General features: G+C 47.0%; 1 protein-coding gene across 1 annotated transcript in view; it reads left to right on the top strand.

Moving 5' to 3' along the window:
- HIPK2 (homeodomain interacting protein kinase 2) overlaps nt 1-20,437 on the top strand; it is an 89,534-nt gene that overhangs the window by 58,961 nt on the left and 10,136 nt on the right. Inside the window, exons 6-11 of the mRNA XM_009887434.1 lie at nt 3,711-3,873; nt 6,573-6,792; nt 8,396-8,517; nt 13,119-13,261; nt 13,616-13,795; nt 16,493-16,774. Coding sequence (XP_009885736.1) covers nt 3,711-3,873; nt 6,573-6,792; nt 8,396-8,517; nt 13,119-13,261; nt 13,616-13,795; nt 16,493-16,774 — 1,110 coding nt within the window. The remainder of the gene's footprint in view (nt 1-3,710; nt 3,874-6,572; nt 6,793-8,395; nt 8,518-13,118; nt 13,262-13,615; nt 13,796-16,492; nt 16,775-20,437) is intronic.

Genomic DNA, 20,437 nt, shown 5'->3' with positions numbered 1-20,437 from the left:
CATTATTAAGATGCTTAAGCCCTAAGTTTTAGTCTTTTTCTGGTTAAAAAAAAAGAAGATTGCCAATTCTTAAGGTTGCAAGAATTGTGTTGTAGGTGCTTGGCATTTAAAACACTGCAGAGTGTGCTACATTCATTATGTAAATATTCAATAATTACGTATGTTTGCATTAAAATGCAGAAGAAATTATGTAATTAGTGCTGAAAGTATCAGTATATCTCAAAGTAATATAATCCCGATTGTTACTGCAGTAATCAACCTTATCTGCAGTGGGGAGCCGACCCTTCCTCCCAGAACCTTCCCATCTTGCAGGGGTCAGTTTGGGGCTGTTTGCTTTTTAAGGGAAGAGCTTTTCCCGCAGCAGGCTGGTTTACAGGCACAGGCAACAGGACAAGAGGTTCAGTTTTCAGCTTTGTTGTTGCCCGCCTCCATGACCTTAAACACCATGCTCTGACCTCAGCCGACACATTTGTGGAATGGAGATGGACTCCACTGCCCAATGGAAATGTGAAGAAGTGTGATGCCTTCAAGCGTGACTCCCCTTCTCCTAAGGCTGTGTCACGGAGCGCAGCAGCCTGAAACGCAGGAAACCTTCGCCCAGCACATTGTGCTTGTCCCCTGGGCGGTTCGCATAGGGCCAGGCTTCTCAGGTGCAAGTGAAGGCAGACATGTAGCGGGTTTTTTCCAAAGCCTTCAGGACACCGAACTTTGAACATCCTGCTCCACAACATTTTGCAGTTCAAGGTGCTTTTGCAGGCTGTCCATTCACCTTGTCAGGAGAACAGTTACTGGCACAGCACCGTACTTCATTGGGTGCCATGTGCATGGGTGTTTAAAGGCTGTGAGGAGCTCAGGTACAAAAATAAAGGGGACTGCTTAAAAATCCATAGAGTATGTTTGTGTGGGTGCTGCAGAGCAACGGGTTACTGTGTGTCACCTCTCCTGCCCATATGTGTGCCCTTACCTGTGCTATTTCAAGTTCACTTAAGGTAGTTTTCCCTCTGTGAAGAAGCTGTAGCTGCCTTTTTGTTACATTTATCACAAGATAAGAGCATCTGTTTACCAGAAGGTAGTGGGTGCACAATCTGTGGAGACCCAGACTTACCTTGCACAGACATCTTTGAGCATTGTTATCTATAAGAAGATAGTAAATGATAAATGTAATGAAAACAAGATGGGAGATTGTTGTGCTAAACAGAGAAAGCAAGTTTCATATAAAAACATTCATAAATAAAAAAAATACAGTATTTTCTAACAGTGTTAGCATCATATACAAAAGTCCTTTCATTTGCAACAGTCTTTACTGTGCAACAACTGATTGTGTAAGATAGGAGAGATTTGTGGCATAATGCGTTGCCATCAGAAATCTTTCCGCTAACACAGCAGACCATCATCGCATCCTCATTTTTTAAGTGCTCACTTGTGGCTGCTCAGGCAAAGCCCCAGAAAGGTTGAAAATATCGTTGGGGCCAATAGCAGTGAGAATTTTACCTGAATAAAAAATTCAGCATCGGATCTCTGAATACTGAATGCTGTGCCAGCCGGGCGCGTAACCCTGCGCAGCCCCTTCCTGTTGGAAGCGGTGATTGGTAAAGAGAGCAATAAGCTGTAACCAGCGTGGCAAGTTGATGGAAATTTTGTCTGTGATTGCCTGTGGTTTTGAGAATAGAAACTTCAAAGCCTCGAGAGATGCAGGGAGTTGTAATCTCTCTTGAAAGTAAATCAGGCAGCAGAGAAAGTGAGAATATATGGAAGATGTAGCTTCTGGAAGGAATCTCTGCTGTGGCATGCTTCAGAGAGGCTGCGAGTTTGAGCAGCCCGAGAGAGACTGTTCTGCTTACTTCCAAGCAAACAGCAAAGCAAGTTTAGCTCCCCATTTCATATATTTAACTGCCTGACTCTTAAGTTGTTGGGTAATCCTCAGTCTTTCTGTCCATTTTGCTCTGTCCCTGCCTTCTTTTTTTTTTTAAGTAAAGACGGAGAACATAGCATTACATTAGTAGAGATTGTACTGTGTTATATAAAACCATTTGGTAACACAGACAGTTTACCATGAACAGAATATATACTTTTTCCAGTGCTTTCTGCTTTTTGGAGGGAGACTATATTTGTAATTGACTGGAAAAATACAGTTCAATAGTCTTCTATATTTATTTGATAAGTGTTTGATTTTTCTGAATGTGCTGCGACTTACAGGTATTTCATAGTTCTTTAAATGAATGCACATAATGAGCAGCTATGCACAGTGTCCTGAGCCTGTCTTGTCTGCAGGTGTTTATGGCACAGATCCAGTTATCAAGATATAACCCGTAAGAGAAGACAGATGACCATGTGAGTAAGAGACAAGACAGGGATAAAAAGATGTAGGTCCTCTTCCTGACCAACCCTAGGGATCATATGAGCTTGTTCCTTTTGAAGGGACGTTTTGTTTCTTCAAAGTTATGTGAGGATGTGTTTACCTGCCCTACCTCTAACAGCTTAGATCGTTACAAAAGAAATTATGCATACAGCTGATTTTTTACAGCTACAGCTGATTTTCACTGCTTGGATTTTCTATTTTTCTGGGTTGGGATAACGGAAATAAAATAAATGCCTTTATAGTTTTTTGGGTTGTGTTTCAGACTCTGAAGTCACATTTGTAAAAACAATTATTATGGAAGAATTGTGGAAAACCTGTATTGGCTTTTAGACCTTGGAAAAATGAGATTTTATTAAAAATACAGTTTTGCGCAAGATCACTACGTTGTTCTCTCTTAAACCTCTGAAGGCTTTGAGATCCCAATTATAAAAATGAAACATTGGCAGTTTCATGTACCAGGCACCTAGAGTGCTCTAGCAATGCAGAGAGTATTTCATCTCCTTTACTGGGGATACAGAATATGGTACTTCTCAAAATTTCCATCACTATATCAACAACATTTAAAGGAAGGTCTGTGTAGAGGAAGAAGCTGTAATCTTCCCCCCCCCGAGATCCAGTTCTCAGTCTGAGATAACCTCAGAACCTGATTCCCTCGGGACGTTGATGAATCTGATTTGGCATAACCTTTTGCGATATGAATCGTCCTATTGACTACAAGAGGACAGCTCATGTGCTTTCAGATAAGCATCTGCGGAAGCGTTTAGCCAGACAGAGGCGATGCTTTAACCGCTTGGCTGGACTCAGCTCTTGGTGAACTAGTTTTTAAAAGGAACAAGTAAGATTTTTCAGGGATCTCGGTGACCAGGAATAGTAAAATTCTTCCTTGCAAAAGACCTGTAGAACTACCTTTAGGCTTACACTGAGGCAGAAAGCATGAGTTGTCTTTTCCTCTCAGGCCCAATCATCAGAAAAAACAATGTTTTTCTTTCTTCCTCTCAGTTTCTTTTGCACTCTTAAAATAGCGACTTTGTATTTCGTGCCCTGCCACCTGAAGACCAACAGATTTGCTTGCTATCTGTGACTTACATTGCAGTGCTGAGACACACAGGGACACCCAGGAGTCCCAGAGCAGCCGCCCTCATCTTGACACCCATTTGGCCCTCTTCAGTACAGGGTTAATCTGACTCTTAGTGGTTAAGAGAGACCTGCGTAAAATAGCAAAGGGCTTTAAGAGCCTAGAAAGTGCCAAGCCTGCCGTGGAGACCTAATGCAGGGCCACTGTGATGAACTGTTAACCTGTGTTGGTCGGGTGGTTGATTTTCTATCTCTTCCTTGTCCCCCCTTTACACAGTGTCAAGTCCTGCTTTCAGAACATGGAGATTTGCAAGCGGCGGGTGAATATGTATGACACAGTGAACCAGAGCAAGACGCCATTCATCACCCACGTAGCCCCAAGCACATCGACCAACTTGACCATGACTTTTAACAACCAGCTGAACACAGTCCATAACCAGGTAAGGGCATCGATCAGAAGCAGCCAGTGCTTGAAACGTTTATGTCAGTAGGGTCTAGAAGATGAAAAGCAAAGTAGCATCCCATTTAACATGCCTGCAAAAAGATGGTACTTTTTTACTGTCCTTCTTCCACTCTTCTTCATTCTCTTTTCTTCAGGCAAGCGGTAATCTTGTGACATTTTGTGCGACGGTGAAATGTTGCCCTCGTTGTTTATGTTGTTGTTGGGGGTGATAAATCCTGCTTAGTTGGGAAGTTGCTATGGGGAAAAGCTCATTAGTCCCTTAATGCAGCAAGCAGGACTGCGTTCCCTGGGTCAGGTAGAAGTATTTGTGATCTTACAACACTTCTTCAAATTGGCATTGAAGTCGAAAGAATTTAAACCCTTCTGCAACAGATGCAGAAGAGCAACCGATGAACAGAAAAGAAGAGTTTAGTGGTAATGTTTATTCTTATCTCTCATTGGGTTTACTCCAGGTGCCGCAGTTGACGTGGGAACCGTGTGCACGTACCCCCACTCCGAACAAGTTGCACTCTACATTGGTGGGCTCTGGCTCTGTAATCGTGCTTTGGAGTCTTGCATTAGTTTTACATGCCCCAGTGTTGGGGGACACTGGGTTTACAAATTTTGTGTGAGTAGCAGGCTAGTTGTTTACTGCAGTACTGTATTACAGCAGTGAAAGGAAACTCTCCAGGGACTGCACTCTAGGAGAGTGAAGCTCAAGAAATAGCTACTGTCTTTTAAGCCTTTTGGGAACAGGCTGCTGAAGATTCACTCTAGAGATTGCAGGTGGCGTTGCGGAAATGGTGCTTGGAAAAGCAAGGGAGCTAAAGGATTCTGTGTAAACGTACAGGGTGTTCTTTTGTCACTCAGAAAACCAGACTTCATGACTCAGTTCTTGATACATGTGATCACAGAAGGTCTTCTGGAGCAATTCATTAAGGAGACGCAGACAGAGATAGGTCATGGCTTGGTGTAATAGGGTATTAGGTACAAACACCGGTTCCCTTTCTTGGCTGTTTCTGAGATGCTGACTAAAGAAATGCGTGCTACATGCTCCCCGAGGCCCCAGCTGCAGGGCAGAGACGTCATTTGTACCACAGGCGCTAGTAGGAAATGCAGACTTGCTTTCGTTTCCTCACAACTCACTTGATGTTAAGATCGGTTGTTGGCTGGGGAGGTCCGTGGTAATCTCTGAATTCTCATAAGGGGTGTGCGTTGTGAGCAAAACCGATATCTCCAGTGTTTCTAGAAGTGGTAGAAACATTTCCAGGAAGGTTGTTTTAATTTGAACGAGCTCTAAACCTTTCACCGTTCTCTTCAACATACCACTCATCTTGGCTCGCTAGTGCTCCCTGTCTCGGCAAAATATCTGGAGATTGCCTCCTTCCAGTTACAACAACTGAGATTAGGAGTGTGGGAGCTGTCGCGGTTGCTGCTCGGTGTATTGCACAGGAGAACAGATTGCATTTCTCTGCCTCTGCACAGAGAGAGGAGGAGGAGGAAGAAATGTTTCAGTGTCGCATCCCTCGTGGCTGTGGTCGTATTGCACAGGAGAACAGATTGCATTTCTCTGCCTCTGCACAGAGAGAGGAGGAGGAGGAAGAAATGTTTCAGTGTCACATCCCTCGTGGCTGTGGCAGTGAAACATAGGTACCCTTACCAGGCCCGGTGGCAACCAGGGCAGCACAAAATGCTGAGCCTGCTGCCTCATGCAGCCTTGATCAATGCCTCGTCCTGGGTTCGTACGTTCACCATCAGAAATTGTGGTCTCACCTATCTCCAGCAGTGATGTCAGTGCGTTCGGATGGAGGGGAAAGGTGGACTCTGGTCTGGTAGAGCCTAGTTGTCTGGACATGAATGCTAAGGGCATGTTTTTATAGAGCAGTGGCAGAGCTGTTTAGGGGTTGTTTGTCTGCAACTGTTACAGACTCAGTCCAAATAAAAAACAAATCACCCTAAGATTTCTAGATGTTTTGCAGAACACTGGGCTGATTTTTGTGGCTTTGCAACATCCCCTGCTGGAGTGTCTGCTCTCAGAAATTTTAAAGTCCAGCCAAGGGAAGTTTGGACTTTGAAAGTATTACCTACTGTTATGCCTTCTGATTCCTTCAAATTCAAAACATAATTCAAGGGCCATGTGCCATCTTGGATAGCTAGTAGAGGAAAAGCTGGAATGAGTCTCCCCTCTCAGGATGAGGCTTCACAGGGCATGGAGGTGCTGAGTTTCTTTTACCTAAGAAATGTGAGCTTCTTCTAGAGCTATGTGCATGGTGAGAGAACAACGTGATTTGGGGATGGTAGTATTTTCTGAACCCATCGTCTGTATGCTGCGAATCAGAGCCAGTTGGGCAATAAATGGGGCTACAGTTCTGCTTTGGAAAACGCGCTATGTCTCCAAGCAGTACACAGCAGTACTGTGTGGCCAGAGGTCCCGTGGCATGGTACAGCTGTGGTTACTCAGGCAGATCGTGCTCCTTTCCCCATCACTGCCCTTGCCTCTGTGCTCCTCAGTGTCCTGTTCTACCCCCTTCTTTGGTTTCTGTTTGCTGGGTCTTTTTGGTTTGGTTTGTTGTTTTTTTTTTTTAATTTATCTTGCACTATTTTACTTTTTTATTTTATTTTTGGATTTTGCTTCTTCCAACGTACCCATCTCCCTCATTTTTGTTTGTTTTTGTTTAATTCCCATCATTCCTTTAGACCACCAACCTGGCTCCCACCTCCTCCAGTGCCACTATTTCCTTAGCCAACCCCGAGGTCTCCATACTAAATTACCAATCTGCACTCTACCAGCCCTCAGCGGCATCCATGGCTGCGGTGGCCCAGCGGAGCATGCCCTTGCAGACTGGAACAGCGCAGATCTGTGCCCGGCCCGACCCCTTCCAGCAAGCTCTCATCGTCTGCCCACCAGGCTTCCAAGGTAAGTAACAGCCTTGCCAGGTCTTGACCGGTCGCTGCTCCCTCCCCACTGCTGCTTCATTTAGGTCTTGTTGGAAACAAGCTTCCATAGTGCAGATCACACAGTAGACAAATTGCTGGTCTAGTAAATCAGAACAACGAGGTTGTTGCAGATGGAAATGTTTGCAACAACGGAGGATCTTGCAGGCACCTCATGAGATGCATGCACATCATGAGTTGGAGGTGGCTGGTCTAAAACAACGCGGCAGGCACTGAGAAGGGGTTGGGGGATAATATGTGGTATTTTTTATCCTTTGCCCTGAACAGAGTTTGAGGCTCTTCTACCTCACTTTGGTAAACTAGAAAACTTTCCACCACAACAACAATAAATCAGTACATAAATAACGGGTTCATCACTTCTCAGTGATTCAGTTGTTAAAAAGGGGACTCAGGAGGATAATGCAGCAGGGAGTGTGGTGCTGGTGGAGATGAGAGTTTGGCCCCATAACAGATACTCATGACCATTTATCAGTACCATTCCTTCAGCTCCAGCCCTGCCGCAAACAGCTCTGCCTGTGTATTCCAGTGGCAGGTACCATTGTCAGACAACTTGGGTGATGATCAGATTTATCCACTTGTCCTTCTCTTGACTTTACATGCTGTAGCCATTTGGAAAAACTAGCCAGGTGTCTGTAGGAAGTGGTCTAAATAGATCTTGGTTTGGCTGGTGCAACTTCTGCTTTTCATTTCTACAAGTCTGTCTGTGGACCAGTCTCTAGGCTCTTGTTAAATGTTCTGCAAGATTATCAAAGCGCTTTTGAACTAGGGGAGTTCAGCTAGACCTCTTCTGCATAGTTAACACGCATCTCAAGGGGTTTACTTCAGAAATGTATTGCTGGAATATATAAGCTAACATTTTCTGCTTGCTGTGTTAAGAAAGGCTAAAGCAGGGGATGTAGCATAGGCTGTGTCACACCTTAAGGTGGTCGAGAGGGAAGTTCCCTCCAGCTCAGTTAGGCTGATGCGTGGCTGAGTCAGCAATGGTTCGAGTTTGGGGTGTACTAGATTACACAGTCAAAACAGCATCTTTTAAATATGAGTCCTGAGAAACTGTGCAAGAGAAAATCACCTGTTCCCATCAAGGCTGAGTGAGTGCACAGTTCTGGATTCCCATCCCACTGTCCCACTGGGGTTATGAGAGAGCATTCTCACATAGCAATGTTTTTTGGCTGGCAAGGACCATTTTCTGTTGTGAAACCACAGAACGTGGCGGAAGAGAAGCCATTCGCTCCCCTCTCTTCCTTTTCTCCCTGTACACATTGTATTGAGATGTTTTCCACGGATTCGAGGTACCCTAAAAATATGAACTCAGTTAATCCCATAACATCTTTATCAATGCCTTTTCTGCACCCTTATGCATGTATCATGTTTATCAACATTTGATGGACATCTTTGGGCTGGGGTGGAATATGTGGGACTCTCGAGAGCCAGATTTTTTGGAGGGACTGAACACTGCAATTTAAGTGGACGATAACAAGTGCCCTTAGGCACCTCTGAAAACCAGAGTCCTGTTCCTAGCAATGCTGTTGATGGCTAATGCTGTACCTTCTGTGCTGGTGCAACAGGGTTACAAGCTTCCCCTTCGAAGCATGCTGGGTATTCAGTTCGGATGGAGAACGCCGTTCCCATTGTCACTCAGGCTCCTGGGGCTCAGCCTCTTCAGATCCAGCCAGGACTCCTCGCACAGGTAAGGAGCTCTGAAGACACTGAACGCGGCAGGTATTTTTTGTATTGTTTAGCTCTTTGAGGCTCAGGAGAGTAGCTTTCTCTGAGAGCCTTCTGTGGTGCAGTTTGGAGACTCGGGCAGCCATATAAGGCTCTCTAGCTTTCTCCGAAGTGTCCAAACCTCCCCCAGTTCATTGTTCACCTCAAAGGCTATGTCAGAGTTGCAAAAGTCTCTGGAGGGACCTTCTTTCCTTCTGCTTCTCCACTGGAATCAGTGGGAAGCTTCAGGGAAAGCTGTGTCAGACCTCTGCTGAGGAGAAACTAGTAATAACCTTCCTGTATCCTCCGGAACTCACAGCTTCAGTGGTAGTTTGTGGCCAGGAGTTGTGCTGGTGAATTGCATGCTGCCGATAAATATCTTTTATGCTTTAAGTTTGCACCCTTCTGTTTTATGAGCTACCCTCTGCTCTTAAGTTATGAGAGAGATGTAGGGGGCAGAGGCAAGGGCCCCACGGCCAAGGAGCTCTCCTTGTCAGTAGTACTTGTTGGCACAATTGTCTGAAATGCGCTCACAGGAAAAGCATGGTTCCTCCCAGAAAAACCCGAACGGGAACGGGTACCACCGATAATGTGCACATCCTCAAGGGGAACTCCAGCTCCTCAAAAAAGGAGGAGCAGTTCATTCCTCCTTGTGCTGGCTTCGGTGAATCTGCCCCTACTGGTTTTCAGCTGGTGCTGTGGTATCTCTGCCAATATCAGGCATGTTTCTGGCAGAAAAAATAAAAGCGCCTAGTATACTTAGTATTAAGTTGTGCAGTCTGGAAAAGGGGACCTACAAGTCAAAAATCCATGCCTCTGACTCAAGATTGGTTGATCTACCATACCTTCATTAACGCCAGCGCATTCATGCGCAGTCAGGTACCAGCAGACCTCAGGGTTTTATGCCTGTGCGTTGCATTGCTGGGGTAAGACCGTTGGTGCAATTGCCTTTCTTTGCCAGCCGCCAACCACGCTTGTCTGGTGAAGGCAGATCGAAACGCAACTTGCAGCCTGTGTGATTTCATTTAGCTACCATGCCCTGCCCCTTCCCAATAGCAGAGTCTTTGTTAGAGGGCTGTCTGAAACATCCAACTTACTTCTGTTGCAGCCTGTCATAACAACCTACGTGGCCACCACTCTTGTTTGGTAGGAAAGGAGAGCCTGAGAGGCAGGGAAACCAAAAATAATGGCAAAGCAAGAAGCAGTCTGTGCAGGCACCATTGCAGGCAGCTAGTGTTTGTGCAAGAAGTCAGCCAAGGCAGTGGGTGAAGTGACAGAGCTTTGCGAGCCCCTGCCCTTCTGCCAGGCCTCCTGAGATGTGCTTTTACATGGGGCTTGAAGGGATGAGGGTCGGGTCTGAAACATCCCAAAGGCAGCAGGATCCTGAAAGATTTTGGGACCTCCAGCTCCTTCTTTTTTCTCGAGGTGGCCTTGCTGGGGTCACCACACAGTCTCTGTAGGAGAGAGGGAGTGTTCAGAAGGAGCTTTGTTACCAATTTCTGTGCCGCCCCTGCTACATGAACTCCCATTTCATGGGCTGCCCTTCTTGTACTTTCAACTAACATTTTATTCACTGTCGCTTCCACAAGGCAATTTAAGCTGTTTCTGAGAAACACTCCTCACTTGCATAGGTTTCTAATTTTTGATTTAATAAAAGAGAGGCAGTCTGCCTGTTGATATATCTGTCTGTCTCACGCAATGAGAAATGCTAGCTGCCTCTCTGCCTCTCAAGGCGCTCTGATTGATGCCGGTGGCATCTGGTGTCCGCGGGCCTCGCTCGGTTCGGGCTGAGCAGCTGGTCTGATAAACAAATCTGTACCCAATTCCAGTTTCCTGAATGGAAAAACACAGCTTCTTTGTAATGCATTGTAGTCACATCTGATCTCTGAGCGGCTGCATGTCCCTCTCTCAGCAGAGAGCTATTCCTCTCATGCACAGCTGCTTATCTAATGCTCTTCAGACCGGACCACGCGATTGCTCCAACTGCTAGAGGGACTGTCCCCGGCAGAAAGCATAGCGCCTCCAGAGCCCACTTCTGTCTTTCCACTTGCCTTATTCGTCCCCCTGATCAGGCACGATGCTGCTCCTTGTGCTTCCACCACTGTGTAGTACCAATGGGCTTTCTCCCCTGCCCAGCACATGGCGCAGGTCGCTGTGCTTGCCCGCGTAAGGATGGCTGTGGCTGGCAAAGCCTTACTACATCCCAGTGCAGCCGGCGTCCGGGTCTCCCTGTACATTTTGTATGAGACCAGCAGTCCCGGAGGAGGGGAGGGAGCTCCAGGAGCTGGGGGGACCCAGGGCAGAGGCGGTGACAGATTTTGAGCATCATCTCTGGCTGCTGTGTGTCCACAGCCTGTGGGGTAGAGCTAGACAGAGCAAGCAGCCTGCAAGATGCAGAGCCAGTGGTGCAAGTAACTTACTTGTAACTTCTCTGGGTCTATTTTCTCCCTCTTAAGCAAGTGTGGTTCACGTACTTTATGCGCAGAGACCAGTGAAAGGCGCCTGATCCTGTCTTTACGAATAGCTCTTTGCAGCTTCAGATCTCGAAAGAGACAAAGCTGTACAGTTTTCTGGCAGGCTTCCATGACGTGACCCAGAACTGTCCCCTGTCCTTGAATAACGCCCTGAATTCTTGATTTTCTCTCCTTTTAACTCCTTCCCAACAACACTTCTTCCCACGGAGGTCCTGCCACCGGCTTTCAGAACAAACACGCTTATTCCATTAGTCATTCTTGCTCTACATCCGAAGCGGGAGCTCTGTCACACTGGGGGACCCGCCACCTCCCGAGCGCAGGGGCCAGCGCGGCGCTCCGCCGCGGCGGCACAATTTCGCAGTAATGCAATAACTGAGAAGAGGCTGCGGCTGCCAGCACAAGCCTCCCATGTGGAAGCACAGCACACTGTGCTAGTGGATCAGCCTAGACAAGTCTTATCTGCAGATTAAATGATTCAGTGGTCCTTACCTAATAAGTGAGGAATTTGTGCCTGGACCCTGACACTGCATCTAAATTTATGCACTGCAGTCGGGAAAGGAGCTTAGATTTCTTCAGTTCTCTTCCTGAAAAGGGAGGAAGCAGATTTCTGTGCAAGTAAATCCAGGTAGTCCCCTGGGAATGACTGCAACAATAGTTTAGTCTCCTCTTTTAAATCAACGCTGGGAAAAAAAAGTTTAAAAAAAAAGCTTTTTTCCTCCCTGATCTTTTTGCATCTCTGCCTCTTTCTCCTACCTGCTCCAAGCAGCTCCATGGTTGTAGCTCCTTAGATGAAGAGCTCTCAGGAGCCCTGCGACTGTCCATCCTTTGCAGATGTTGCTGAGAGGCCTCACCACAGCAGCCTTTTCATCTAACTCAGCAACACAGAAAATTACAAGACAGCCAAATTTTGGAGCAGAACTGGGAAAAGGGTGGGGGGTTTGGGGGGAGTGGTGTGGTGGGGTATTTTTTTTTTACTGGGGGATAGGAGGGGATTATGGGAATAGTTAACAGGATTCTTGTGAGAATAGAGATGGGGACAAATGCAGGCCTGGAAGAAAGAAGCCTCTCCTCTTTGAAATTTAACCTCCTTAGAGCCATGAGATAACATAACATGGGTCCAATATAGAGGTGCCGTGTGGGACTAAGGAGGGCTGTAGCCACTACTCCAGTGTTCTCCAGCCCAGGCCATGAGAAGCTGCCGGAGCTGCCTTCAGGCAGCACATAGCAAAGAAAGTTTCCCAAGTCAGAAAACCAATTGCCTGACTCGTAGTGTGGAGTCACTGGAGCAGGACGACCTGAGTCATGCCTGTGGCAGCGCAGCTGGAGGGGTGGTTGCATAGCAGAGCAATGGCTCAACTCACAGGGCAGAGATTTCCACCCGTGCGAGGGGGGGACCCACTCAGAAAAAGCCGTAGAGCACAGGAAGAGGAGAGGCATGCAATCTGTTGCTATGCACGGCTCCGCTCTGCTTTGGCCAGGGAGCTCCTGGTCAGCTGGAAGCAGGCTGCTGGGCTCCTTGGCCTGTGCAGCAAGATGTTCCTCCTGAAGAGCACTCAGTGACCATACTCACTCCCTTTTGGTATCCCCAAATTCCTCCTTTTTTTCCTCCTTGCAAAAGCCTTGCGGCCCCCTGTTCTCTTTCCTGATCCTTGGAAATTTAGTTCTCCTTTAAGTTCCTTTAAGTTCCTGAAGTCCTTTAGGTCCTGTTGGGGTGGGAAGGAAAATTTGCTGTAGGAGGGGGAAAATAACAACGGGACCATAGAGCCCAACTGATCTGAAGAGTCAAAATTAAAAGGTGCTAAAGAGTTTGATGTTTGGGTTGAAATGCCAATCAGTTTCAATCCCTCCCATTCCCAGTTTAACCTGGAACTGCTGCTGCTTTGCATGGCAGGGATTTTTCCCCCCCGTTCCTTTGCACTCTCTGTATTGATGACTTTTACTGCTTTTACTGTGGTTTCCTAAAAGTATTTGTCATCTACTACTGATAAGCGGTAAGAGCTAGGTAGCATGACCGTGATCATTATTAGGAGCCCCAGCTGAGCATGGGCCACCGCCACACTCGGTGTCTGGTGCTTCTTGTTTAAGAAATCGCTCTCCCTCTGTCCGACAGCAAGCGTGGCCCAGTGGCACTCAGCAGATCCTGCTCCCTCCTGCCTGGCAGCAGCTGACCGGGGTGGCCACCCACACTTCTGTCCAGCACGCGACCGTCATCCCGGAGTCCATGGCGGGAACCCAACCGTTGGCAGACTGGAGGTAAACTGGAGGCGCTGGGAGGCTCCCTGAAGTACTCACCAGTGCTGGAGGAGGCGTGAGAAGAGCCGGGGCGGGAGGCAGGGATGGGGTCTTGCAAGGCTGCGGACCGGGAGTATAAGGCCAGGAGGCTGCAGCCTGCGACCGCCCTGCCTGAGAGCTGCGGGCGGCTTCGCAGTTCCCTGTCCTTGAATTGGAGTGCCGTGCCCACGGGTTTCCACTCCTTTCTGGGGGGACTGGGAGCCCAAGGGGCCCCGGAGGAGGGTGCCCCGGTGAGGGCGGTGGGGCCCCGTGAAACCGCCCGCTGAGGAGCCGCCGGTTGCATTTTAAACGTGTGCCTGTCTCCCCCCTTTGCAGAAACACCCACGCTCACGGCAGCCATTATAACCCCATCATGCAGCAGCCCGCGCTGTTAGCTAGCCATGTGACTCTCCCCGCAGCCCAGCCCGTCAACGTGGGTGTCGCTCACGTCATGCGCCAGCCGCCCGCCGCCGCCACCTCCGCCAGGAAGAGTAAGCAGCACCAGTCGGCGCCCCGGTGAGTGTGCAGGGCTGCCGGCGCCGGCGCTGGTCGTGGGGTCGGTGAGGCCATACTGGGGTCGTCCTGAATGCAAGCCCTGCGGTGCAAGCGTGCTGGAGAGGGTGGTAGTGGCTGACACCCGTGGGGCAAAAAAAAAAGTTTGTTCCGCAGCCCACAAGTGATGAGATCACGTTTTTTTGTGGCTAGGCTCTTTGCTGCTTCACCCCTTCCATACCCTGGTCAGGAGACCAGGGACTAAGAGGTAGTCAGGCACATTTTATATCCAGTAAGCATCATTTTATGCAGGACTTGGTGGCTGGAGGGGATGCAGGATGGGAGACTCGGGCCCTGTTCATACAGCTCGTTATGCCCTTGTGATTACCTGAGGCCTTGTAGTCATCGTAATTAAAAATGTGATTGTATTAGGTCAGTGTGGCGCAATGCCCGGTCGCCACACCTTTTCTTCCCACATCGTCTCGAAGAAGTGCTCCTGAGGTGCAGTGTCTGCACTTCCCCAGGGTGGTGTACCTCCAGGTCCAGGGGACCGCATCTTCAGGAGCACGTGCCACAAGATCTGCCCTTTCAAAAGCAATAGAATTATGACCTACACCTTCTGAACTTTAATGCCATGCAGAGTGGAGAACTGGGGTGGCTTTAGGGCATCTGCAAGCTCTCTAGCCCCTAACATAGGTTATTGGCCTGTCTTCAGCAGTACAGACCAGCAACAGATAGCCACACTGGCCTTTCTATAATTATGACAGCGTAAAATAGGGAGCACTTTGTAAGGATATCTCATAGAGGGTGTCCTTAGATACCTAAATCTGTCAACTCTCAGTAGGACCATTTGGCTCTGCAAGGAGGAGACTGGGTTTTGGTTCATACTGTGCTATGTGGTGCAACTCGAACGATAGGGTGATGGCAGTGCCTGTCACAGCCCTGTGATCTTGCCTAGAGGACAAGGCTGTTTAAGATGTATATGCAGCTGTTCTGGGGAAAGTCCTCTGGGCTGCAAAACTCGGACATTTCTTTAAAAAAAAAAAAAAAACCAAAAAAAAACAGTGCAGGGGGAAGAACCAAAATGGGTCACCACTTGTGCAGTGGCAAAAACAGAGCAGCTTGTGGTTTTCCTGGGTGACTGGACTGGGGCCAGAGGAGCTCCGAGTTCACAACCAATTTGACTCTAGTTAAGAGGCCACTATTTAAGTCCTTCCCATTTATCTGCTCTCTAATGTTGCATTTACTTTGGGTGGGCTCCAGCTGTCTTAGTCCATTCGTAATGTAGAGCAGAGGCAGCTCCGTCCCCAGCAAGCCAGCAAAAGAGAGAGCCTTTTGCAACCAGTGTCACCAGTGTCCCTGTGCAGGGCCTCCCCTCTCCCTTCCCTCTCCAGGGGCAGGGGGGCAGTGTCCAGGAGGAATCGGACACTTTCAGAGCAACGGGTTTCTACGGCTTCATTAATTGTGATGCTTTTGTAGCCAAATGAGGAACGTGCTCCTCTGGAGAGGAGGGTACTCCACGCTGCTCATTGGTATTCAAAAAGCACTGCAAATGCTACTGTGCAGCCATTTGTTATGCAAAAGAGCCTGTGTAAGTTGATATAGTGCGATACGTCCATAATGACTTCCTTTTGATGGATGCCACTTATTCCTTTTGTTAGCTTTCGGGCCAAGCTGAACATGCAGCCTAGGCCCCACTGTAGAACAAAACCAGAACTTTGTTTGCTTCCTTTTCGAGTCTGTGAATGTTCTGCAATAGGCAGAAGAAACAAATGTTTAAACAAAAAAAAAAAACCCAAAACAAAAAAAAAAAAACGGGAAGAAAGAAAATGTGGGAAATGAGTGAAATGGGCTTTAGTCAGTGTGCTTCAGTAAATATTCCCATCTGCAGACCTGTGCTGCACTGTTTGGTGGACAGGTTCTGTGTTCAGATCCCTGATCCAAGTGGGCCCTTTCCAACTGTCAGGTAGGGAAGCTGAAGTAGGAAGACTGGGGAAAAAAACAAGACTTGAGAATGTTTTTCTACTGTGTAATACAAAGGTTGTTCTTTTCTTTCTGATTTATGTATGTTGTATCTGCTGCCTCATGTGGGAATGAAATGAAACTGAGTATATGTCCTCCCATCTGCGTGCTCTCGTCCATGGGACTCCACTATCCTAGAGGATGAAGCATGGGGCAGGAAATGTTCGTTGAAATGGTTCTTAAACAGAAAATGAAATTTTCAGCTAGGAAAAGCAGTTTTCCTGATAAATTATTGTTGGTTTCCATAACAAATTCTAATTTTACCCCTAGCTTTTTCTGGCCAAAAAATATCTGGTCATGATGCATCCATGCGTGATACAGGAGAAAGGGATTATCATTTGGGTTCTTCTTCCTTCTGCGAGAGCCATACTGTGCCTGCCTGTGTTTTGTATGACTGGGCTGTGTGACTAGCCTCTGCCTCCCAGCGCACACTCCTGGGACACAGCATTTCTCATTTGGAAATTTCAAGGGAAAACAAAATTGAATTTTTTACTAAAAGAAGCTACTTTTCAGCCAGTTATATGAATAAGTCATGTGAGGCACTCTGTCCTTTGAAGAGGTGACTATGCCAATTATGCAGTTTTCCTAGACTCCATAAATCAGTGCCACTGAATCAGAGACCAGGAATCAAAAGCCATGGTGACGGGCAACTTAAGCAAACTTGAGTTTTAACCAACTAACAAGCTTTCCCATTTCCAGAAATGCATCCACCTATGAAGTTTCATCCTCTCAATCCATCAGCTCGCCTCAGCGGTCGAAACGAGTGAAGGAAAACACGCCTCCCCGCTGTGCCATGGTGCACAACAGCCCTGCCTGCAGCACCTCCGTCACGTGCGGCTGGGGCGATGTGGCAACCAGCACCACGAGGGAGCGGCAGCGGCAGACGATAATCATTCCCGACACCCCTAGCCCCGCCGTGAGTGTCATCACTATCAGCAGCGACACAGATGAAGAGGAGGAGCAGAAACATGCACCCACCAGGTGAGCAGCGGCTCTCTGCTCTCTGTGTGCAGGAGAGAGAGGCAGAGAAGCGCTGGAGCATCCCAGGAGTTGCTGTAGGGTCCAAGGAGCTACAGTTGTGTCTCAGCACCTGGGTCATCTGTCATTTGAGAGGAAAGATGATGGAGAGGCTAAAATACTAGCTGAGGACTCCGCAGACTTAGGTGATGTTCCCTATCATGCTGTACATCTTCTGTGTGACCTTGGAGAAGCGTAGTAGCCCCTCTATGCCATAGTCTTTCATCTGTTAGAGGAAATAATAGTTTTGTCTATCTCACAGAACCGTTGAAAGGAAACTTTATAGAGATCCTATGGTGATGAGCCTCTTTAAGTCAGATAGCTGTTTAAAACAAAGACAAAATAAGGGCTTGGAAGGAAGGTAGCTTAAAATTCCCTTTTCTCTAAGTGATCCAGGCATCTGTAAAGAGCATTAAATGACACCTTCCATATGTGCTATTTTCCGTGAAAAGGTCCTGAAAAACAATTAGGGGTTGTTTCATAAACACTCAATAATGGTAAACACATTGCAAGAGGTTTGCTCGGTTCTGATTGTGTTGCCAACACGTCCCTGAACTATTGTCTTAAGTGGCAGAAACTGAGGTCTTTTTGACTGACTCTGCAGAGAGGCATAGATGAGGCTGTAAAGACCATGGTGACTGAGTTTGCTCCTCAGAGAATTAACTCACCTGAGTGAACAGTGCGGCCCAGAACTGCTGCCACTGCTGATCATCTGCTGTGGATGAGAGAGGACTTAATTTTCCAGGACTGTCTTTTCAGCACCTTTCATCACATGCAAGCACTCTAGGTTTCCCATCTGATGCCGGTCACAAGACATCACTCTGCTTTTTAAGTTGTAGAGAAGTAGCCTTGCAAACAGCTGAATAATTATACCGTCCTTATGTTGGTAACTGAGCTAGGAATTTTTTAACCTTATTCTTCCAGTATTGTTGAGAGAGAATTAATTTTTTTATTTATTTAGGACATGCTCCATGGCAGATTTTCCTTTAATCACTGGAGATACCTATCTATATCTCTGCATCTCTGCACTGTGGTGATAAGTAGAGCACTGCAAATGTGCACAGAACAGATGAGATGCATTTGGCCTCAAGGAGCTAAAAATCTGTAAAGAAGAGCCACACGATTCAGGCACCTTGGGCCGCAATCTCAGCCTGCCTCCTGCCAGCCGCCGCCACTTCCCATTCCCCTTCTCCCTACCAGTGAACTCCACCAGGCAGCGAGAGCTCAGTGGTCCTCACATGCAGGCTTGCCGTGAATGCAATGATTATCATGGGGAATTGATCACAGGACAGCATAACGTAGAATCATAGAATGGTTTAGGTTGGAAGGAACCTTAAAGATCACCTAGTTCCAACCCCCCTGCCATGGGCAGAGACACCTTCCACTAGACCAGGTTGCTCAAAGCCCCATCCAGCCTGGCCTTGAACACTTCCAGGGATGGGGCATCCACAACTTCTCTGGGCAATCTGTTCCAGTGTCTCACCACCCTCATAGTGAAAAATTTCTTCCTAATATCTATTCTAAACCTACCCTCTTCCAGTTTGAAACTATTACCCCTCATCCTATCACTACATGACCTTGTAAAAAGTCCCTCTCCAGCTATTTCACTTTTTAAAAAACAGAAATATAGCTACAGTATTCCCTAGTTTAGTAGGGAGAACACAGCTTGTTTCCAGAAAGAGTTGAAGGTCAGGTGGACTATACATAAGGAGCTCCTACTTCCAGGGCCCTTCCAGGGAAAGGAAGGGCAAGACAAAAGAGATGCTAAAAACTAAGGTTGTCAGGTTGGGCAGCGTGAAGAGGATGGGTATCTCAAGCATCATGGGAGCTATTTGTAAGCATGTTTATGCATGGTGCTGATCCCAGGCTTTGGGAAATTATGTGCAAATACTTATACTTACCACCTGGGTATCATCTTGGGTCCAGAGCGGGGTGGAGCAAGAGCTGGGATCCTGCAGCCACTTCAGCTAATGGTTGTCTCCTCTGCTTCAACTTTGCTGCCATCTGACCAGTTTCTTCACTTGGCATGTCTCCAGGGGAACAGCCAGAACAAAATTCTGGAAAATGTCTGGAAATCGAGTTGGGAGTTTGGGGTATTTAACTATTCGGGCAAGGTCTGCCGAGGGGTTAGGAAAGTAGTCCCAGGAGCCAGACTTACATAAACAAACTGGCTTTGATATGACTAAAGTATATTCAGGACACGTTCCTGCCTGGGATGAGATCCCTGGCTACTTTTTGTATCCATATGGCATATCTATACAGAGTGCCAGGGCGACAGCATTCCTGGAAGGCCAAAGCTTAAGAGCTAGATTTAATTTCTGAGCCATGTAGAGACATTTCACATGGACACGGGCTGTTCTCGGGCACCTTTTCGAATTCCAGAGTGAGTTAAATTGCCTGTGCAGATGTAACCAGAGCAAGTGGAGAATTAGGGGCAGAGACACAGATGGAAAACAGCATGTCTAGAATGAGAATTTTTGGTTAAAGTCTCCAGGAGAGTGAAATCAACTCACTCAGTGCCTTTTGACCTGGGCATATCTAAGACCAAATTCTCAGCTGGAGTAAGAATGTAGCCTCCAAGTTTTCTTACTTTTCCATTTTTTTGGCTCCAAGAAAAATGGGAGTGACAGTGAAGTATGTGTTTTAATGTAATCAGTGCCCATAAGTTCAGGATCTGAGTCAACAATGAAACTGTGCAAAGAACGCATTGTCTTGCCCATGTTTATGCAAATATTACCCTATTGGGCAATAGCTGTGCTGTGGGGGTGAAAAATAAGGAGTGACTTGAAACATGCTCTTGGTCACATCCTAACAATATTAGCTTTTTCTTCATTAGAATAAGGAAATCATATGGCACTTGACAGATCAGAGTTAATTGCCTGATACCATCTTATTGATAGCAGTGGTATCTTTGCATTAACTTCACAGACTGTGGATCAACTCCTGAATTTGCTACAGCACTTCCTTCTCTTATTTCCTCCGGGGTTAGAAATTTCTCTTTGACCCATGAGACTAAAAATGTTTATTTTATTGGTTGCTCAGCGAAGAGAGATTAGGGCTACCTGTGGTTGTGAGAAGTAGCAGATCCTTCGACGATGTAAGAGTTCGTAAGTCTCAGTTTAAAAACGGCTGATAATGCTGATAAAATATGATACTGCTGATGCAGTAAAGGAGCCCTACAGCTCAGATTTACTCCGACAGAAAAGCCTTTGTGCAATACCAGAGCAGCAGAGAGCGCTTTTCTCATACAGGGGATGCAAATTTTTTATTGGTGAAAGAAGAATCTGAAGAATTCAGTGTGATATGTGCAGAATTTTCCTTTTCCTAATGAAAAGCACAGATGTTCAAATAGGATGTTTATGAAATACCAGCTGACCGGGCAGGCAGACCAGCACGTTCCTCGTTCTTTGCTCACATGTGTTATGCACTGTTGATGAGTGTAGCTTGGTGTAATCTTTTCAAAATCAATAGTCATCGGAAAATGTTGGGCTCCTGTTAGGTAAAGGTGCTGGAGAGGTGGTGTGAGGTGGGCTATGGAGGATCTGCTCGATGGAGCCTTGTCAAAGGGGGCCATCTACTGGGCCCCAGCCCCGAGCCTGAGGTGAAATCACAAAGGAGGGACCTCAG

This window comes from Charadrius vociferus, unplaced genomic scaffold (assembly GCF_000708025.1).
Source record: "Charadrius vociferus isolate BGI_N301 unplaced genomic scaffold, ASM70802v2 scaffold196, whole genome shotgun sequence".
In the NCBI taxonomy this organism is placed as follows: Eukaryota; Metazoa; Chordata; class Aves; order Charadriiformes; family Charadriidae; genus Charadrius; species Charadrius vociferus.
This window is presented reverse-complemented; position numbering and strand designations above follow the sequence as displayed.